The sequence below is a fragment of the Neovison vison genome, chromosome 1, assembly GCF_020171115.1.
Source record: "Neovison vison isolate M4711 chromosome 1, ASM_NN_V1, whole genome shotgun sequence".
Lineage (NCBI taxonomy): Eukaryota > Metazoa > Chordata > Mammalia > Carnivora > Mustelidae > Neogale > Neogale vison.
The window spans coordinates 26,578,967-26,601,404 of record NC_058091.1 but is presented as its reverse complement, the minus strand read 5'-3'; the positions used below and the strand labels follow the sequence as shown (position 1 = coordinate 26,601,404).

Sequence of the window (22,438 nt, the reverse complement as noted above, 5' to 3'; positions counted from 1 at the left end):
CTAGCAAAACCACTATACCTTTCCGTGCAGGGTTAGAAGACTGCATGTGCTTATGTCCAGAGATGCTAAAAAAACAACAGCTACCACCATCCACAAGTGTTTGTTCCCATCTCTCCTTAGCATTCGTGAAGCTGCCTCTGCTGCTGAGAGGAGCGGCCGTAGTTGCCCCCTGTGCCCATCAGATTCTCAGAATAAAGCTCACTTGTTTGAGGAAACTCACATTTACTAAGACCTCCCACGTGCTCCAAAAATGGTAAGCCGAAGTCATACGAGATTGCGTCTGTAGTCTCTGTTTTATAAGAAATGTCATCTGTGGGGCCCCTGGGTGGCTCAGTGGGTTAAATAAAGCCTCTGCCTTCGGCTCAGCTCATGATCTCAGGGTCCTGGGATGGAGCCCCTGCATTGGGCTCTCTGCTCAGCAGGAAGCCTGCTTCCTTTCCTCTCTCTGCCTGCCTCTCTGCCTACTTGGGATCTCTGTCAAATAAATAAATAAAATCTTAAAAAAAAATGTCATCTGTAATATGGGAAAGTCGATAGCATATTGAGGGGTCTGGCAAACAAAACACAAACAAGAAACTCAGACTTCAGGAGTTCTGAGCTAAAACCTAAGAAAGAGAAACCAGAACTAACTGGTTTTTGACAAATCAGAGGCGAGGATGAATGAAATAATTCATAATTAGTGTCAGTGCGGTGCTCAAGGACCAATGTCTTCCATTAAACTGCAGGAAGTGAAGGCAAGAAACTCAGAACAGGGATTAGTCAAAGGGAATTAGGGATGAGCAGGACTTTGTTGTGTAATTCACACACACTACACTCAAACCCACACGTACCAGTTCCACAACTAATAATCATTAGTGCAAGATTTGAACACCACACGGGTGATCAAGCCACCTGGTAATATAGGTTTCTGGTGCCACAAACAGTACAAGTGTGAATCGTGAACATGTGTTTTTATTCTGTTTAAACAACATACTCTAGATAAATTTTTTCGAACATGTTATCTTACTCCCAAAAGATTTAGCTTATACAGTAAAATACAATAACAACAACAACAACAAAAAAAACATAACAACTTGGGGCGCCTGGATAGCTCAGTTGGTTAAGTGTCAGCCTTCTGCTTGGGTCGCGATCCCAGGGTTCTGGGATCAAGCCACACAGTGGCCTTCCTCCCGAGCGGAGGGCCTGCGTCTCTCTCTCCCTCTGCTGTTTACCCTGCTTGTGCACAATCTCTCTCTCTCTGTGTCAAATAAATAAACAATAATCTTTAAAAAAAATTCCCTTTCTGCTGACCTTTCTTAGGACAGTAATCACTATACATGCAATTAAGATACATGCAATTATCCACCTGAAAATGATTATTAACCACCAAACTGTTTCAACAGAGCAGATAATGCATTTGATATGCTATCAGACTGTAGAGTTTGGTCAGCCTCAGTCAGTACTTTCAAAAGTTACATTAGAATAAGATACAACCATCTCCCATTTCTCATTTGTGAAATGTGAAATGATGTGACTCTCCTTTGGGTCCACAACACATTTCTCTGCCTAGACTTTTCTTTGGAAGTTCATGCCAATTCGATGGCTTTGCCAATTCCAACCCCTCTACACTATGTAATTCTTAACATCCTTAATCCAATTTGTCTATAGCATCCAAAGATACAAGATCATTTACATAAGCATTTAGTATTGTTGAATGTGTATCTAGATTTCCTTAAAAGTTACTTTGGACTAACACAATTAGAAACATTAATAGTTTTTTGTTTTATACAATGGAAGAATTCATCTTTTTGTTATTTCAAATGAATTTGTTCGAAGTTCTTCTTAGACTTCCATTCTTGGAATAATTCTTAAAATAATTTAGTTTTTCTCATAGTATTTACTAATCTTCAACATCTGTTTCTTAAAATGTTCCTTACTTAAGATGTTTTAAGATGATCTAACCTACAGCACAACCTTGGAAAACCTGCCTCTCAGTGGCTGTGTGTGAACGAGGTAACTCATGGGGGTGTTGGGTGTTGGGTAGTCTCCTTCATCTTCAGGAATATCCCAGCACCCAATCCCCTGTTAACTCTTGGGGCTCACATTGAGATAACCAGTCAGCAGTAAAACACTCAGCCTTTGTTTCCTACCATTTTCTTTTTTATCAAACATTTATCAATTTTATTTCTGATGGATATTTTGGTTTGCTCCAGAATTTTGCAATTGTAGAAAAATGCTGGAATGAATAGCACTTAATATGGTATTATTTTCCATTGCACATATTCATAGGGTAACACTCTAGTGGTGAAATTTTGTGTCAAAACCTGTGTACATTAAATTTTAATAGACATGTCCTATTTCCATAGAGGTTGTACCCCTATCCTCTCCAGACAGCAACAGTCAAGAATTCCTGCTTCTTGACTGCTTTACTACCACAGTGTGCTATCAATCCGTTTGATTTGGCCAACAAAATCTTCACCAATAAAAGGGGTTATTTTGTGTTACTTATTTATTTATTTATACACATTGCGGGGTCTAGGTTTTCACTTGAACAAAAATCATGGAAACAACAAACCCGAGTATCCAGCAAACACTACGGACTCTCTCACGTAATCCCAGGGAACCAGTACTGAAGGAGAGTCCATGGCAAAACAAACCACCAAGTTCTGAAATTTGGACTAAGCAATAAGAGCTCTTGTGTTAGATTTAAGCTGAGGTGCAACGTGGAAAAGGAAAAGCAAAAAAAAAAAAAATTATTATTTTTGTTGATACCTTCAGGTCACCCAACTGTTACTTGCAAAGCTATTTTTCCAGTCACGGTTGTCATTTGTTTATTTCCAATGACATCCAGCGGAATCCTGGAAGATTCTCTGTTCGGGATAACTTACGGAGAGAGGACATGCTGGCAGTGCCCCGAAGAAACTGGTGTAAGCCATCATCGCTGTCACTGGAGCTGGCGATGCTGTTCCTCATTTCCAGCATGGAGATCTGCGTGCACAGGCTGAGCTGGTGTTCCAGCTTTTTGGCCTTCTACAAAGCAAAGGTTTAAGATTTCTGAGATCTCTGGGACTTAGGTCATGTATACCCTGTAAACAGCATTTATTTTTTCCTTGAAATAAAGAACTACCAGGTACCTAGTAAGTGGCCAATAAATGTTAGCTATAACTTTTATTATAAGCTGTAACGACACATACGTTACAAAAATGTAATCTACTCAGTGGCTTATTTATTAATCTCAAAGTAATAAGCACCACCTTGATTTGATAAAGGTCCTAGGCCAGAGAACTTAAAGAGAGCACACGCCCGTGTGCACAGTTCTGGGAGAACAATACTTATCACAGAAACCATGTTCTGCAATTTCTCTTCTGTCATCATTATAATTTCCTTCTAAGCAGACGTGGGGAAATGAAGATCACATTGCAACCTGGAGAAGATGCCTACAGCTCTGAAATTCCTAACTGCACTGCCACAGGTTCCTTCCCATTCCTGACTAGTCACTTAGGGGCTTTCTGGGAGGGGGCTTGACCATGAGGATGTCCCAAAATGGAGGACACCAGTGTTAAAATGCCAACTTCCTGCTCACTGCAGTGACCAGTCAGCAGCCTCCCAGCTACCCTGCCCTCCTGGTCGCCTCTACCCAACCCCCCCATCCCTACCTCCAACTCACATACTGTCTTCCTTAGATTGATTAAAAGACTCTTCATGAGAGACCAGCACCACATCACCACAAATGGAAGTCCCTGACATTTAGCGACGCCTCACCAGGTGATGGCAAATATAATAATTACAAAATATGTCCATCCTCTTGAGAAACAACTCCCTCAAAGGGTCTCTAAATTATAAGCATCCCCACTTTACTTAAAACATGACGAATTAATGAAAATTTAGAAAAATATGTATTGCATAAAGTGAGGTACGTTTCACTATACATCATTTTTAACAAAATAAACACACTCGTTAAAAAAACCCCACTTACTTTATCATTTAAGGTGGGATCGTTCAATGAGTAGAGCTTATTTGTAATGTCTTTTCCTATAAGATACCTAAATATTTCATAGAGAAATGGTTCTGATTCCAGAAAATAAGTTAATCTTTCTCTTGACCAGCATAAAAATCTGCAGTTATCATCTGCAATGATGGTGACCTGTCCGAGAAACAGACATAGGAAGGAAAAAGTATGTTTATGAATGATGAGTACAATAATTTTGGAGAAAGGAAGAGTAGAGTAATTTAGTGGATATTATTAAAGCAATGATTTTTCATATTAGTTAAGTTAAAGCAAGATCTAGACACACAAACTTCTATAGCTATTAAATATAAAATCATATTTAAATTCGGGTTAAAATCAAGAAATCTACAAACCAAAAGCAAATTCTCCAAGTTCTGTTGTTGTTCTGTTTTGTGAGGTCTGGTGTGAGGTCTGGAGTAAAGTTTGTACTTATTTATTATATTAAGGGCAGGAATCTCCAAAACCAGACACATTTAGATTCAAGAAACGTATCATCAGCTCTATGACTCCATAAAAAACTAATAGTCTGTACTAGACCAATGTTCCAGTTAGACATAGAATTTATGGTTAAATATTTCCTTACATCCTGATGATTACAACAGAGGTTTAAGAATATGACTTCAGGCAACAGTACTGAGGTAAGATCCCTGCGGCGAGTTATAGATGAAAGACCTTCTGCCTCGCCAACCTTGCAAACACATCCTGGAGAAGCAGAAAACTAACTCCTGTGAACTGGTTTTAGAATCCAGGCTGTTAGCTGAGGAATATGGCTAATGAGGGTCCTCCTCTGGGTCCTTTAGTCACAGGTATTTCTTGAGTGTGACCTTTCAGGGCTAGCCCCAGGGTACTGGGGACTCACACAGAGATCCCCCAGTTAGCTCAGGATTGGGAGACTATATCTTTTTCTAGAACATTGTTCCACAGCAAAGTGGAAAATCCTGTAGTTGTACCGCACAGAGTTCGAGATTTTTCAAATAACTTCTTTCTCCAGAGTGAGGGGTTATGCCCTCACAGCTCCGCATCAGGAAGTCCTTCCTCGCACGCAGGTCCCCTGTCATCAAGGAGTACCCTTCCGCTGAACTCCATGTGGCACTGAAATCACAGAGCCCACACAGATCTGGGGACACATCTGTCTCCACCGGGCACTCTGAGAGCAGGGGCTGTGCAAGTTCATGTCTGAACACTCAGCTCCCAACACAGAGTGGTGTTCAGTGCACATTTGTTATACGAAGGAAGTAACAACTGAACACAAGTACTGTTGAAGGCAAAATCCATGTTTATATCCTCAGAGTTAAACCCAATGCCAGTCCAGGTAAATTCATAAAGGGTTTTTTTAATTCACGTGAAATTGTTATCTGAGCCTCAGAGCACATGTTTCCAAAGGCACCATTTCCCCTTGGTTTGTCACAAAATTAAACATAGTTTTGAGGATGAGGGGGTATTTATGTCTACGAAAAGAGAAAATGGAAGACCCAGCTTTGCAACTAACATCAATAGCCGAAAATTGACCTTTAGCAAATTACAGGGTTTGGCTACTTTAAAAAGTGGGTCAATACCCCTGGGGGAAAAAGTTTGTACTTATTGATTATATTAAGGGCAGGAATCTCCAAAACCAGGCACATTTGGATTCAAGAACCGCATCATCAGCTCTGTGACTCCATAAAAAACTAAATTCTACTCATTCTTTCAACACACGTCATGCACTTACTTTATACTAGACGCTGTCAAAGGCACTGACGTTACAATGTGAACAAGGAGGACAAGAGCCTTGCCCTGGGAAGCTCACACTCGAGTGAAGGAAGCTGATACCCTCGGTGGTGTCGTAATTGACAATTATGTCAAAACACAATAATTGTTTCGACAAATATAGAACAGGAGCAAGGGTAGAGACAGTTCAGGGAATGACAGTTACACATACTGCCACTGAGTTTATACATTTATTGCACTTTTAAACATTTAGGTTTTTTAACATCTGTAAGTAAGTGCCTCCAAATTGCCTTTCAGATAAGGCAATTTGGAGGCACTAATAGTCTTCCTCATTTTTCAGATGCCAAATGACAACCAAAAAACGTATTCATGAACACATGTTGACTAGTGGTGGAGTTGAGTACTTCTGACTTCCCGCCCAGACATCTTTTCCCACTAGGCCAAACCCTACCTAATGTGTGCAATATTCAGCAACAGGATCACATTGAAAGTAATTTGACTAAGTGACCACCAGGTCGGCTCCGAGTCCATCAAGAATTCCTCATACAAAGAACAGCTGAACACAATGTCATGAAGCCTACATTCTAGTGGAGGAAGATGGTAGTAAGTAAAGACATCTGACTCCCTCACCTCTGTAAAAATTTTCTTAAGAAGAGAAGTATAAGCTCGAGCCAGTACTGAGGAGTTCCCAGAAACACTAAGAGATGGGTAAATAAACATGAGGCCACGGAATAATATTCCACAGGAGTAATTCAAGAAAGGTAGCACTGGGACTCACTATAGCACAGCCCTGTACCCAAGCACTGAAGAAAGGGTTAGGAGTTGGAGGTTCCTCGTTTGCCAAAGAGGTCATCCGTGGACAAGAAAGGTGTGATGCGGTAAGAAGTTAGAGGAGCTGGAAGTCGTCCAGGAAAAGAAAAAGGAATCGTACCTAGGTGACACACAGTGCATTTGACTTCTTTTCAACCATTCCAATAACCTCGAGTTTCCTCAGAGGCAAAGATACTTCTGATACTATTGTTTGCTTAGCAAATACATATCTTGTTGATGGTTGAAAAATACTTTAAACCTGTGCAAATTATTATTAAATTTAGATTTAGCAATAGGATTTAAATAATAAGCTATACCTACAGTTTGTGTGAGTATCTTGTAAGTCCCTTAGTGCAGGCATTTGATTGGAAGTACGTGGCTATTAGCATATTGACGGAGGTCATTTTACACGATGGCTAATGCTTCATTTCTGCCAAGTAGATATTTTTGTTTAATGACTTCCTGTCACAACAGCCAAGTAAAACATATTTTAATGAGGAATTTCTATAAAGCAATATAAGAATTTTTAAAGCTTCCGTAAAATAAATTCGCTCGTCAAGTCATTTGGGTACCTCAGGAGTACCATGCTTCAGTTCTGGGGAAGGATTTTATTGAGGACATAAAAGCAAGCATGGCAATGGGAGATACAAAAGGATTTCTTTCAGGGAGAGGAGGGGACGATATCAGGTTTGCCTTGATTACATCAAGGCATTAGGCCTGTCCCTCCCTTTAGATTCTACACCCTCACAGAATGGGAAGACATTACACAGGAACAAGGGTGTCTCAGAGAATTGCCACATGTGTCAGGATTGGAAACAGCTGTTCAAGAGTATGACTGCTTCACAGTCCTCAGGGGAGAATTTGTTATTTTTCTTCACGTATTTTATAACATTTCGCACATCAGGAACTTGAAAAGGTCCTAGGACTCATCTGTTCAACCAATGCTAAGAGTTCTCCTAAGCACTAGAATACAGCAGGGTCAGCTGGTAGATCAGCGGGCTTCACAGCTTAGCCAAAAGATTTACTTAACACTAAGATAAAGTCCAGCTTAAATACAGGTGAGAATTTGGGCGCCTGGGTGGCTCAGTGGGTTAAAGCCTCTGCTTTCGGCTCAGGTCATGGTCTCAGGGTCCAGGGATCGAGCCCCGCATCAGGCTCTCTGCTCAGCAGGGAGCCTGCTTCCCTTCCTCTCTCTCTCTGCCTGCCTCTCTGCCTACTTGTGATCTTTCTCTCTGTCAAATAAATAAATAAAATCTTACAAATACAGGTGAAAATTTAGTGTTCATTGATTTTGTGAGGGCTGGCATCTCCTACGTTCTTCTTCCCTTAAAACCAATAAAGCTTTGGTTTTCAGGCTTCTTAGCACAGGGTATGTAACTGACCAGGGGAAAGCAACAGTGGGAGACAGAATATAAAAGATAAATGTGAAAAGGGCAAAGCTCACTTGACATAAAACAGCTGCACGAAGAAGAAACCAAACACAAGAGACTACTTCTGCCTTTTGTAATAAAGATACCCAAGAGGCTCTCAAGAGTTCTAAGCAGCAACTTTGGTGGGTAAGGACCAAAACGGCACCTGTGAGCTCCAGCTCTGAATCTGTTTCTCAGCTCTGTCCCTGTGCCTCTCCTGACGGTCATATGTGCACCCAGACAACATCTGCTGTGCAAGCTTGAGAGGCAGTCACTGAGGCCACTTGCCTTTCTTTTCTTTCTACCCTATTTCTTAATTCATTAGTACTCTTACCAAAGAGGAATTTAAAGAAATAAAAATTCAAAGGTAGGAGCTCCTTTTCAGAATATTTTGAATTGTTCAGAATTAAAGAAAAGCAAAGTAGCAGGTACAAGCATGTACGGGGAGGAGAGTGGGCACTGACACTGTCAAATGTCCCCTGCTACGGGCACAGGTGGGGACATCAGAGCAGGCTCCATGTTTCACTGGGGAGCTTGCTTCAGAAAGAGGCACTGCATACTTCTACCCAGATGTGCAACAGCTATTTTTACTCCTGAGTATCTGCCAATGGGAACATTTTGTAAACAATCAAAACACAAGTTCTCCCAAGGGTTTGCTTGGAGGGAGCCTGTTCCAACTGCGCAGGACACAGGTTCCGTGACGCTAAAGCGGTATTTATCCACTGGCCAATCAGAAGATGCCACACCACCTCTGTGCAAACAAAAGATGGCTGGTGTTGGAAAGGCTGAATAAATATCCTTTCCTAGCTACAATACCTCGATCTTGCTCATGATTTTGGGATCTCCACAGCAATTATCAAGAACATTTCTCAACTACCAAATCCCAATCCCTAGTCCCCAAGAAGAAACCAGCTCGTGGTAGGATTTCCTTTTTGTTAACTTAATTAAACTATAATTTGATGTCCAATGGAGAAGATAGCACGTGTTCATATCCCTGACCTCTCAGGTAGCACTGCTTCTAGAAACAAAGAGGGGTCTGTTTTCACTCCCCTCTCCAAATTCCAGTCTCTTCAGGGTTATACAGAGACTGAGTTATTATGTAATGTTCCTTGCTATTCTACACAGAGAAATGGATGCAAAAGATAAATGGGCTTTGGAAGAAGAAATTGTAAGGAGGGCAGGTGAAAGGAGAGAGGAAGAGGGGCCTTGTACTAGTTTGTAGATGGTGCTGACGAAAGACACAGTAAGAACATAGGTCTCAGTGCACGGATGACCCTCTCAAACACAAGGTGAGAGTATAAATTCGAGAAGCCATGATATAGCATGAACTTTCCACTTCTGTATCTCAAGCTCAGCCAGCTTGGGAACAGTGCTACACCCCGTCAATGAACTTATATGAGACCTTGTAGTAAATACATGTAACTTCCGCAGGTTGTGCAATTATTCAGACCTGTTACTCAGGTGGCATAGGAGTGGGGCAGGGCCTCAACCATTGCATATAAACTCGATTAAACTCAACCGTATGCCTGTCAGTTTTCCCTTTTATCTCCCTGTGGCCTCCCAAAGTGTATGTCGCCCAAAGTGAGACTCAGAAATAAGATGTGTCATCAAGAAACACTGACATTTCCTCCCTGTGGTGATAACATCCCTTCTATTCCGTTTCCTACTTACACACATTTACACTCCTGCTCAGAGTCTTCTCAGGATATTTCCTTATTGCTGTTTACCTGGAGGCTGAGACCGAAGGGAACTCTCCCCCAGTTTCTTGGTTACTCTCCTATCAGGTAAGTGGGGAACAAAATAGGAGGGCTGGATGCTTACAGAAAGAATAAAAACAAAATGCCACATAATGGAGTAATTTTTAACCATGAAGAACTTCATCTTTTGTCCTTAAAGTAGTCATTAAATATAAAAGAGCAAAGTCATTAGTTTTTTCAGAAAGATTAATTAAAGATGATCTCTAGGGCAAAGCCGGCTTCTATTTTTTTCCCAGTAAAAGTAACCAATCACATGTTTTAGGAACAACTGAATATCTACAACTGGCATTTTCCTTTCTTCCCATAATCAAAGCACTAGATGTTTTCTACAAAAAAATTATAAAAATTCCAATAGACCAAAAGGAAGAAAATAAAAAAGCAGCCAAACTCACAACCCAGAAATAACAGTGTGAACACTACAGTCAAAGTAGTTTATATCTTTCTAGACCTCTTTTTATGCACGTAGCGGTACTATTTTTTTAAGTTTTATGAAAATGGGGTCATGCTATATGTATATGTACCATATGGTAATCTCTTTTTTCAATAGATCACTTTTCTATCAGTATCTTTTGGATTTCAAATAAGATAAGAACTAGTTCTAATCTTCTGAAAATTATGACAAAACATACCTGGAATTTTTCACCTTTGTGCATCTGAGTTGATCTAAATTCAGGAGAATCTATAAAGGCACAGGGGTAAATGTTATGCAGAAAATGTCCTCGATAGGAAACCTTCATTCTGATAACAGAAATTAATATTAATAAACACATAATATTTCACAAATAACATTCCAGTCTTTAATATTACGTGTTGACATTTTGTACTGAAGTTTTAAAGACTCCGTAGAGACAAACATAATTCTAAGCATAACTATTTACTTCAATATAAATTTCATCAACAAGAAAAAAATAAAAGACAGGTTCCACTACTGAGAAGACATGTGCCTTCCCATGGATGTCATTACCCATATAGCTAGAGTAACCATAAATCTATTACTCAAAATCAGATACTTTTGAGAAGGAAAGGGTTGATATTAATAATTATGCCGAAACAGTATATACCGACTCTCTCCCCACAAGGCTGATGTTCCTAGAAGTTGTATTTTTGTGATATTCAAAAAATAAACAAATCACTTGGGAAACAAGCACACGCTTGGAAGTTTAATGCCTAACTTAAACCTACTTCAATGTTGACTCATTAACTTAAAGGGCAAAAAGAAAAAATGGTCAATAAAGATTCAAAATGTTCACAGGTGGAAATCCTAACATCCACAAGATTCCATGCAGTCCATTCTATGTAACTCTAACCTGTTGCTCTGTACTATTCTAAAATGCAGTCGTAAAATGGGATTTCACCACCAACAAACCCTGTGACCTGAAGATCTGCATGTTCCATTCCCTCCTCTGGGGGACATGAGAAGACTCCAGGCGAACTGGGAATTTCAATGTCCAGAGCACACTTACTTCCCCTTCAGAAGGATACTCAGACGGTCATCAACTGAGGTTTTATCCTCTGCAGCATACGTCTGGCCCTTTTTTAAGGTTTGGATCATACAAAACTGGCCGGTTAATCTTCTGAACAGATCTGGAGGCACACGGAGTGGTTCAAACAGTCGGCGGTAGATGCCACTGAGCTCCTTCTCAATCTTTACCTGAAAGGCAGCAATGACCAGATGCTGCCATAACACAGCCACAGCAGAGCACTAGCTTCTGCCATCTCGATACGGGCTTGAGAAGAAACAGATCTGCAACACGCACCATGGCCCTTCTGCATTTCGCTCAATGGACTCGTACACAGACAGGAAGCAGTGGCATAAGCTTAGATGTTCAAAGGGCACTTTTGCAGTTAAACAACTCCAAGAGCATATGGAAAAGATTTGCACTATTGATCACATCTCTTCCCATGCACTGCAGAGCAGCTGTGGAGGTTTTGAATGTTAACCACAACATAGACCTTTCCAATCTTAGCATTTCCTTAAAATAACACGGAACCATTTTGTCTTTATAGCAATTTTGTTTCACAGAAAGAAATTTCGTGAACTTTTCAATGTTATCGCAAAACATTAACACATAAAATAGGGATCAACTTGGGAAAGATCTATGAAAATACATGCATTAAGCATTTTGCCTATTTTAAGTATTGTTTAATGCATCACAGTAGGAAAACAAACATCCACAGCTGCGATCATTGCTTCTGATTTATTTATTCTGAAGCCAAGCAAAGAGAGTAAAAGGTTTTGGTGCAGCAATTTCTTCTTAAAGTAAAATACTCTGTAAAACGAGAGCCCGCTGAATTAAGTCTGGCTGTTGGAGGGAGGGAAAAGCAAAATGGCTGAATCACCTCTGCTCTTAGATAAGACCCAGGTCACACGCCATACTGGAGCCCAGCATTAGTCTGGGAAAACTGGAGAGCGCATGAATGAACTTTGGGGCTCAAAAGATCATCTGTCCCAATGAAATCCATGACAGCCACACTCTAAAGTTTATAGATCCACATCATGATGGCCACTCAGATGTCTCCACAGCCTTTGCGATGCTCTTGCCATGTTCATTTTAACAAAGAACCAGCACTGATATTTTTCAAGAAAATAGGCTTATAATACAAGAAGAAACAAAAACACAGATACTGTGTGAGTGTTTTACCTGATGCTACTGCCATCACCACATCAGCAACTTCTAAACCTATGATCAGAGCTTGGGGCTCCAGCAAGTTCTGATAGAAATTATAATCCTCATTATCACTACCATCTACCTCCTCTACCTCAGAGTTCTAGTAATGAGGGTTTAAGATAGTTTATTCACAGGGGCACCTGGGTGGCTCAGTGGGTTAAGCCTCTGCCTTCGGCTCAGGTCATGATCTCAGGGTCCTGGGATCGAGCCCCACATCTGGCTCTCTGCTCAGCAGGGAGCCTGCTTCCCCCTCTCTCTGCCTGCCTCTCTGCCTACTTGTGATTTCTCTCTCTCTCTGTCAAATAAATAAATAAAATCTTGGAAAAAAAAAAGATAGCTTATTCACAAATATGTCCTACTTTTGAGATACACACTAGCCTATGTGGCCTAGTAATAAACACAGGAACTGAATCTATTAACTCAATTCATAATCTGCCCATTCTGCAAGTCTTAGCTCAAGTCCCAATTCCTTCATGAAGCCTTCTTAATTCTTCTTGTGAAAGCTATCACTCATCACCTGTTTTTCTGAGCACTTGTTATGTGACAATCATGGCTGACAGGAATTTGAAAAACAACCTTAAGGTGGTAGATGATACTGTTATTTCCAAGTAATTGCTTCTCCCATCCCTGGTGAAAGGATTATCCATTCCCTTACCCCAGCCTATTCCCACACTATCACTCTTGACCATTTTGTTTGCTTTAGCCAATGGAGTGTGAATAAAAGTGATGTTGTGTTCCTTCTGTGGAGAAGTTTTTTTTTTTTTTTAAAGATTTTATTTATTTATTTGACAGAGAGAAATCACAAGTAGACGGAGAGGCAGGCAGAGAGAGAGAGGGGAGAAAGCAGGTCCCCTGCGGAGCAGAGAGCCCGATGCGGGGCTCGAACCCAGGACCCTGAGATCATGACCTGAGCCGAAGGCAGTGGCCCAACCCACTGAGCCACCCAGGTGCCCCCCTTCTGTGGAGAAGTTTTAAGAGACACCAGGTCTTTCTCTGTTGTTCTCTTGTACTTTTTTCTCTGCCATGAGAAAACATGTCTCAACAGAAGCTGCTGCTTCAGCAGAGACCCTGGAATGAAGACACAGCCCAGAATCACAGCTGACACACAATTGCTAGAGTCCATGTATAAGGTGGGTGAGAGAAAGGACCCGTCACTGAGACTTTCAAGTTGTTTATGACACCGGGGAACCTAGAGAGAACTCATACAGTAAGCAAAATGGACTGGGTTTCAATGTTTGAGGTCACACTTTAGTAGAATGCCCATTACTTGTATCATCTATATCATTCAAGCGATCATTTCCTATGAAATGTCTTGTTTTCTGTGCACATCTCTGGCACTGAACATGAGGACAAGAGCTGTATCTTTTACCTTACTTAATAATTGTGTGTACTTTGAACCATTAGTAAACAATGTAGGGAGTGATTTCTAGAAGCCACACTGCTTTCTTATCCTATTTACATCTTTTGGTTCTTGGAATGACCAAGGAAACACAACAAGATGTTGAGAAAAAAGTTAAATATTAGTGTTTTGGCAATACCCTCCCAAAATGATGATTTTCTTAAATGAATATTTTGGGCATAATGTAATGAAAAAAATAAAGTCATTACATTTACAAAATAGCAGGAACTATTTGTAAATCATTAGTATGTTCAAGGAAGTTGCCCATGAGTAATTAATTTTACAGCTGGGCAAAGATATTTCTAAGTGACATTTTAAAAATCAATAGACAAAAGAAATAATGAATTATATGACAAAAAATGTTCTCTCATGTGTAAATTGCCTTAATGATGTAAAAAATTAAAAAAAACTCTTTTGTAGGGGTCTCTGGGTAGCAGAGTTGGTTGAGTACCCGACCCTTGGATTTGGCTCAGGTTGTGACCTTGGGGTTGTGGGATGAAGGCCTGTGTGGGACCTCTGCTGAGTGCGGAGTCTGCCTGAGACTCTCTCCCTCTCCCTCTGCCCCTCCTGCCTGCTCTCTCTCTCTAAAATAAATACATGCATCTTTTTAAAAAGACTCCTTTGTAGAACAAAATTCACAGGATTCAAATATTTCCCTTTCAGACATATACGAACACAATCGAAGAAATGATACTAAGGGGATTAAAGATGTTAAATGTTCATTTTCCAGTCTAAGAAAGAGCACTTTAAAAGCTTTTTGGCTTTAAAAATCTCTTCCTTTAAAATCTCCTCCACATCAATTTTAGTAATTACCGGTCTTTTCTTGTACAAAAGATATGACAGATGCAAAATGTTGACACCCAGGAATACGGAGTTCCAGATCATGATATCCAAGGCACATCGGTAGAGAGTGGCCCAGACAATATAAAGGGTACATCCTGTTGAGTAACAAAGTTAATGTGTTAGATGTCTTCAACAGCATCAAGATGTAGCTTAATATATTTGATATCCTCTGCATATTAAAAAAAAAAACAAACACATTTTAGTAATACTTAAGCCAGGGGCACCTGGGTGGCTCAGTCAGTTAAGTATGATTTTGGCTCAGGTCATGATCTCTAGGTCCTGAGATAAAGCCACCCCTGTATCCTCTCACCTCTGCACTTCCCCCACCTCCCATCCACAATGGGCCAGGCTTTGCTTGGAAGCCCATCTTTCTATCTCTCCCTCTCCCTCTGCCCTTCATCCTGCTTGTGCATACACACACGTCTGCATTCTCTTTCTTGCTCTTTAAAAAAAAAAAACAACAACACCTAAGCCAAGCATTACTTTAAGTTCCATTTTGTTTTTTTGTCTTATTACTACAAAAGAAAAACATGTTTTGTTGCAGAAAATTTATGTAGAAAATATATTTTATAGGAGAAAACCCCCCCACAAGTCTACTACTGTTGATACCTAATACTTCCTTACAGTCATGATGCAGTTTTACCTGATGGCAAACCTATGGTATACAAAATTTTAAAACCCACTCTCTTACTTCTTTTACTTATTGTGGAAATCTCCCTATTTTGTTAAAACTCTTCATATACATAGTTTTTAATGACTGTAACTGATTAAACCCTAATTTATCTAACCACTTCCCAACTGGTAAACAGATGAGATTTTTTGTGTATAATTTTTGATACATCACCAAAACACCTTTATACATTAAGAATTAATGTTTTTCTGACTATTTCTTCAGGGTGGATTACCTGACAGTAAGTCAAGGAAATGAACTTTCTAGCTTTTGATGAGACTGAAGAATTTTTTCCCAAAGGTATATAGATATTTGTAATCCTACTAGTTGGGAATGCCACTATCAAGTTCTTAATATTACAAAATTTGAAAGCTCTTAATTTGATACTGAGGTTTTATTTTGTTTTGCATTTCCATGATCATTGGTGAGCCTGCATATTTTATAAAGATTTTCTACCCATTTGAATTTTTAATTTGATGATTTTCCACTCATCTCTGGAAAACTTGCCTTTTTTTTTTTTTTAATCAATTCTCTCACTTTAGGAAAAGTCCCAGTTTTCTTTGATCCATTTATGGTGGGAGAGTCCATATATATTTTTAACTTATAATAAAATGATCAATATGATACAAATATATCAACTATATATGCACATAAAAGCTAACCTCCTACATTAAAAACTTATCCATTTGCAATTTTTATTTCATCAGAATGATCTGGGGCATCTGAGTAGACCAAAATGTAAAACTTTGTAAGTTTTTAAAATAACATTTCATAGCAAATTTTGTGGAATTTTAAAAATTATTACTTAAAAAGGATAGGGAAAAATAATGCTTCGACGGACTGGGAACACGAGGACCTGAAGTATAGTCCTGGTTTGGCCACATTCTTGCAGTCTTAATTTTGGATGAGTCATTTAAATTCTCCAGGTTTCTTCTTGGTCAGATTAGATGATCTCCTTGGTCCATCCTACCTCTAAAACTGTGTCTTAAAATTTATAATTAGCGGAGTGCCTGGGTGACTCAGTTGGTGAAGTGTCTGCCTTCGGCTCAGGTCATGATCTTGGGATCCTGGGATCGGGTCCTCCTTGAGCTCCCTGCTCAATGGGGAGTCTGCTTCTCCCTCTGCCATTGCCCCTCCCCTGCTCCTGCTCCTGTGCATGTGTGTGTTCTCTCTCTCTCTCTCTCTCTCTCAAATAAATAAAATATTTAAAAAATTTATAATTAGCCTTTGCCTTTTCATAGGGTGTGGCTTGGTTTTGCATAGTTTTTCATTCAACACTGTGTAATGCCTGCTGCAATCCCTGCCTTACTCAGAGGTAACGCAGAAATTCGTAAGCTACCATCTCGCCTCCCTTCCAGCCCTTTCTTATTTTATCTATCTATCTATCCATCTATCTATCTACTTATTTATTCATTTTGAGTATAATTGAAACATTATATTACTTTAGTTTCAGGTGTATAACCCACGGATTCAACTTCTCTCTGCATTATGCTAAGCTCACCACAAGTGCAGCTCCCATCTGTCACCACACAACGCTATTATAGTTATCACTGACTAGAGTCCCTATGCCGTGCCTTTTATTCCCATAATTTATTCATTCCATAACTGGAAGGCTGTCTCTCACTTCCAGGCTTGACTTTGACCATTCCTTGTAATTCTTCATGTATCACAGGCATAATGAGCTACTCTTCATCTTCCCTCATTATGCTGAATTTCCCTCTCCTCTGTGCCTTTTACCTGGATACCGTACACACTCACACTTGGAGAAATCCTGTTCAGCTTCCAAAAGCCAGCTCCAGGGTCATCTCCTCAGCATGACCTTGTTCCGCCTTCCTGCTGGGCCTGTCACCCTCTCCATTTCTCCCTGGCCCTGGGTGCACACTGACAACATAGCATCTAGCACCTCACACGTGACTGCCCATCTGTTTCTCTCCAGCCCCCCACAAAAAGTATCCTTTTCAAAGATGGACCCTGCCTTCTTCAGTCCTTTTTTTAAAAAAAAGATTTTATTTATTTATTCGACACAGAGAACCAGCGGGAGGGAGGGGCAGAGAGCACTAGGAGGGAGAACAGCAGGCAGGGGAGAATCTGGCTCCCCGCTGAGCAAGGAGCCCAATGCAGGGCTCGATCCCTGGACCCTGGGATCATGACCTGAGCTGAAGGCAGATGCTTAACAGACTGAGTCACCCAGGCTCCCCTTCCTTCTTCAGTCTTTGCCTGAGAACTTATAGGTGCTCAAAAATATACCTGAATACATAAATCACCAAAGAAACAATCACATAGAGAGTAATTGGTCAAGAATCACTGGCTAAAATAATTCATTCAATTGTTCTGGCATTTTGATGTGAATCAATTTGACATGCTTCATCAGGATTACTGGAGCCATCCAAAAAGTTTTCCTTGAACTACTGTGTCTGGGAAATTGCTTTTGTTCCCAGTGTCACATTATAGGCCATAAGAAACCTATTAAAACAACAGTGGTTAAGACTGGATAGGGCTTACCATGTGCCAGGAGCTATTAGAAGTCAAATATCACACATATGTGTGTGTACACATGCACACGCGTGCACGCACGCACACACACACACACACACACTCATTTAATTCTTACAACAACCCTAAGAGGGGGAATTATTTTTGCGCTTCTTTGACACATGGGAAAACTGAGGAGCAGAAAGTTTCAATCATCTGCCCCAGTTACACAGTTGGCAAGTGGCAGAACCAGGATTTGGATCACACACTCAGACATACAAATGGATTTTTTGATATCTAGAAAATCTAAACAATATACAAAACACACACGGTCTTACCTAAAATAAATAAGGGCATGTAAAGGCCTACGTTACAAGTTACTTGATTGACATGCTGCCAATTTGCTGACAGAGACCTGTATTTTTGGTATGCTACAGACCTGACAAGAGATGCCCTGAAGCCCCCAACAGAAAGCCCATCCATTGCCAGTTCCAGAGAAGTTACAAAGTTCTCAATTAGGAAACTTACCTATAGATAACATTCCCCTTAGGAGTATCATATGAAGGTGAAGGGTGGTTGGAATAACCAACCCAATCGTGAAAAAAATATTTGCTACATGAAAAACGAGGTGATGTATCTCTCTCCAGTTTTCGCATGTGGTCTCATTGGAAGGCACGGGTATGATCCTTTCTAACTCAGGTGTAAAACCTATTGCAGTCGATTCTGTCAATGGGCTGGACTCGGTATAATTCATCTTGAAAATCCCTGTAAAAACAAAGACACAAAAGGACAATCATAAAAATGGCAGCAGTCTCTTTCTACCCCATATGTATTGTATCAAATTGATTTCTGTGAACTAAATGTTGGTTAGATAGACTTTTCTGGTGCTTAAGAATTAGAACCAGGTTTGACTCCAACCAGTCACATATTAAGTGTTACTACTTTATCTGTTAAATGATGATAGTAATACCTCATTTGACTTTCTAATGAAATGAAATGAAATAAAATATATAAAATATTTCGCATAGTATACAACCATTCACTAATATATATATCTATATAGACATACATGTTGGGGGAGAGAGAAATGAAAAATTAATGACTCTAAAAGACAACCACCAATGTTCATAAGCCACAGCAATTACAAAGTCTTCGTCACATTCCCACTATGACACTGAATCCAAACACAGAAAAAATAACAGGAGAAACTGATTATTTAAGTATGTCAAAAAAAATTAGCCTCATATTTACTACTTGAAGGTTTAGTATATTTAGAAGACTCTAGTTATACACTGTCATTAGATCATTGCATCATACACATATACATTCTATATTATCATATATACACATAATAAATACATTACTAATCACTTATACGTACACAGAGAGATATAAAATCAACTCTTCCTTTCATTGTCTAATTTAAATCTATACTTTTATTCCCATAAAAACTCCACTAGGTAGCAATGTTACAAATTACAAAGTAGTAAACTTGTGGTTTACTTATATGTAGGAGAGGTAATGAATATACGTTCAACTATTTCATATTAAAATCTGTAGCAACTACAGTTCAAAGAGTACACATTTTGCACATGCTTACCTAAACCTTAACACAAAGTGGCACCATTTCCTAACTAAATTACCTGTCCTCCATCTCTGGTACTTAAAAAACTCTTTCTATTATTAATTATACAAATTGGTCCCTGACAAAAACCACGTAGGTTTTCAGATTATATGAATTATTCTGTTTCAGAAAAAGAATTCCAAACGGGGAGGAAAAATATCTTTACATTTAATCTAATAATGTCTTTCCATAATAAGATCACACAATTAACTTACTTTTCTATTTACCCCCCCCCCACCATATCAAAGTAAAGGGTTTAGGTGGTAGAATAATTGGTACAGATTGGGCATTTTGAAAGGATATTAGACAAATCCAAAAGAATTCTACATCTCTTAAGATGATAAAAACATCTATGCATTACAAACTATGAGTGAAATGATCAAGGCAATTAAAGTTCTCTTCATATAATTCTGAAATACGTCATAAATATAAGATAAATAGTTGACATAGATACTGATTTTCTGCAACAAGGAAAGAAACTACATAAATTCAGCTACTTTCCAAATTTTTAAATCAATAAAACTATAACCCTATTGGGGTGAGAGGTATCATTATTTGAATAGCTCCATTTATACAAAGTTTGCTCTCAAGGACCAAATGAGAATTAATCCTGTAATTTCTGCAGGAGAATGATGTTCAAAGACCTCTCTCACTCATAAACTAGTGTCAGTGTCAGTTTATGCATTAACATTACCTAAACTAACTACATTTCTGTGGCATTTTAGAATGTGTCCTATTGGCTTTTCTAACTAACCTATGTTCTCTATGAGGCACAGGCAATGTCACAGCCATCTATGTATACCCAAGGCCTACACTCTGCAGAGAATGCTAGAGTTGAAAGCCATACGGAAGGGACACAGACACGACAAACATTTTTAGAAATCACTTTCAGTCTCCCCAACCCTTAGTAGTAAAGGCAGGAAAGTGCCCAGCATTCCTGGGCCTAAGAAAGTCAGTTTCTAGACCAAAAGCCCAGGGGAAGCCTGGCAAGTCAAGGAAAGTGACTTCCACTCCTTGTGTCTGCTTCTTCCTGGGAATACAGGTGGTGGGACTAAGTGGTCTTTGAAACCCCTTCAAGTTTTAATAGCTTGAGGCTCTAATACATATTTATATAATAAGTTCATATATAGTCCACCGAATGGCACCTGTATTGCCAACTAATCCACTCTAGCTCAATATCAGGCTTTTTATTAAAAGTTTTTCAAGTGGCACTAAAGGTACTAACATCTGCTCTAAGAGAAATGAGGGGAAAAACCACAATCTACTGACACAAGAACCAGGGAAATAGCAATAGGAATTTTGAAGAGGTGGGATCATCCTACAACATATTTTGATGAACCACACCTTATTAAGGGTATAAGTATTTAAATACATATCTATTTTATTTTCTATATGCATTTAGCTTGTAGAATAGCTAACACTGTATAATACATTTATTATATAATGTATTATTTATTTGTATCTCTATTATTTATCTATGTGTATTATCTCCATGCCAATTTTGAAATGCCAGTTACCTATCGCCAATAATCCTGACTGGATCTTATCAGTTTCAGCTCCCTTTGATCACTTTCAATGGATTTAAGTCGTTTACACTGAACTATCCTTATACAGACAGTGAGTCTAAGGAGGCAGGCTAGACTAAAAAACTGGTTAACGCTCAGGTTCACTTTGACTCAATCAAGAGAAATTTTCGTTCTACTCGTTCTTCAGAGTCTAATTCTTTTAATTACCGGGTCTCGTAAAGTCCTGTTTATCTATTTGTTTCCAAATAGGTGTCTGAAGAATTAAATAGCTACACGGTGAAACTAACATTAACCCTTTACCAAACTACAAAAACGAAAAGGCAGCAATGAGCAAAAGTCGTGCTGGCAGACTTGATTCATTCTGTAAATCGGCCCAAAGCTTCGCTCCTCCGCGGAATGGCAAAGGGCATGACGTTGCCAAGAGTCTTTTCGCACTTATTCTTGTTTCAAAGCAAGCAATTTCTGAGACGTGTCTGGCCAACAACACGTTTCCCAAAGCCTCAGAAACCAGGGCGCGGGCGGGCGGCGAGGTTCACGGGGTCCCCAGCCATCCGTTCTCCCCAGGGAGCCCGCTCACCTCGCTCCTTAAAAGGATGTGTCTACTATTGTTGCCCTTGACCGGATGACTCGGGCCACGAGGGGTCTGCGGTGAGCGCCGGCCCAGGGCAGGCCACACAGTGCGCCGCGTTGCGCGCAGCCTCCGCAGGAGCCCCGGGCGGCCCTACAGCGGGCGAGGTGGAGCCTTAGGGGTTTAGGGGCCAGGAGCCCCGGGCGTCCAGCCAGACGAAGAGATGCCGAGCCCACCAAGGGCTTGCCCCAGGCAGAGCGCGGGAACCAGCCCCCGAGTGGGGCTGGAGCGCCCGGGGACGCTGGCGCTCCCAGACCCGGTGCTGCAGCTGCTGACGCCTGAGGGTCTGTGGCCGTGGACCCCAGACATGGGAGGAAGGCGGCTTCCAAGAATAGGGAAGCCCGCGAAGGCGACGGCTCGGTCAGGGAGGAGAGGGCAGGACTCCAGCGGCCCGGGCGCGAAGAACCCGCAGCCGCCGCGGGGCTGACAAAGTTGCTCCCAGCGGAGCGGCGATCCAACTTTCGCTTCCCGATTTAGCCCCGGGAGCCCGAGGCTGCAAATAGCCGGGCGCGCGGGGGGAGCCGCCGGCAGCTACGCCTCCCGCTCCTTACCTGGCTTGTCCCTGGCACCGAACCCGGGAGGCTCTGGCCAAAGTTTGGGGCGACAGTGGCAGGGCGCGGGGACAGCGACACGGCGGCTCGACGGGCGCCCCAGGCGAAAGCCTCCCCGGATCGCGGGTCCGGAGCCTCCTTGGCCCGTGCCGGGTCCCCGCGCCGGCAGCGGCTTTGACTAAAATAGGCATCGCGACGGTGGCTGCCCGGGCTGGGGCCGCACCGCGCAGGCGCCCGCCGCCCCGGCGCCCCCCGGCGGGCGGAGCCCGGGGCCTCGGCGCGCCTCGCGGCCCCGCTGCTCCGGCGCGACCGCCGCGTCTGCACCGCCGTGATCAGTTTGAAACACCCGCTTTTTTTCTTTCCCCGTTTTCTCTCTACTTCTCGA

General features: G+C 41.0%; 1 protein-coding gene across 2 annotated transcripts in view; it reads right to left on the bottom strand.

Moving 5' to 3' along the window:
• The window catches only part of BVES (blood vessel epicardial substance), a 37,955-nt gene that overhangs the window by 15,105 nt on the left and 412 nt on the right, over positions 1-22,438 (bottom strand). The window contains exons 1-7 of one of the 2 annotated variants that reach the window (XM_044244851.1): positions 22,054-22,161; positions 18,253-18,489; positions 14,553-14,677; positions 11,135-11,322; positions 10,301-10,409; positions 3,956-4,123; positions 2,868-3,009 (exon numbers count right to left, since the gene is read on the bottom strand). In XM_044244851.1, the coding sequence (XP_044100786.1) occupies positions 2,868-3,009; positions 3,956-4,123; positions 10,301-10,409; positions 11,135-11,322; positions 14,553-14,677; positions 18,253-18,478 (958 nt within the window). In that variant the 5' untranslated portion in view covers positions 18,479-18,489; positions 22,054-22,161. Of the gene's footprint in view, positions 1-2,867; positions 3,010-3,955; positions 4,124-10,300; positions 10,410-11,134; positions 11,323-14,552; positions 14,678-18,252; positions 18,490-22,053; positions 22,162-22,438 lie in introns of those variants that run through there. The other variant, XM_044244859.1, reaches the window with a different exon arrangement.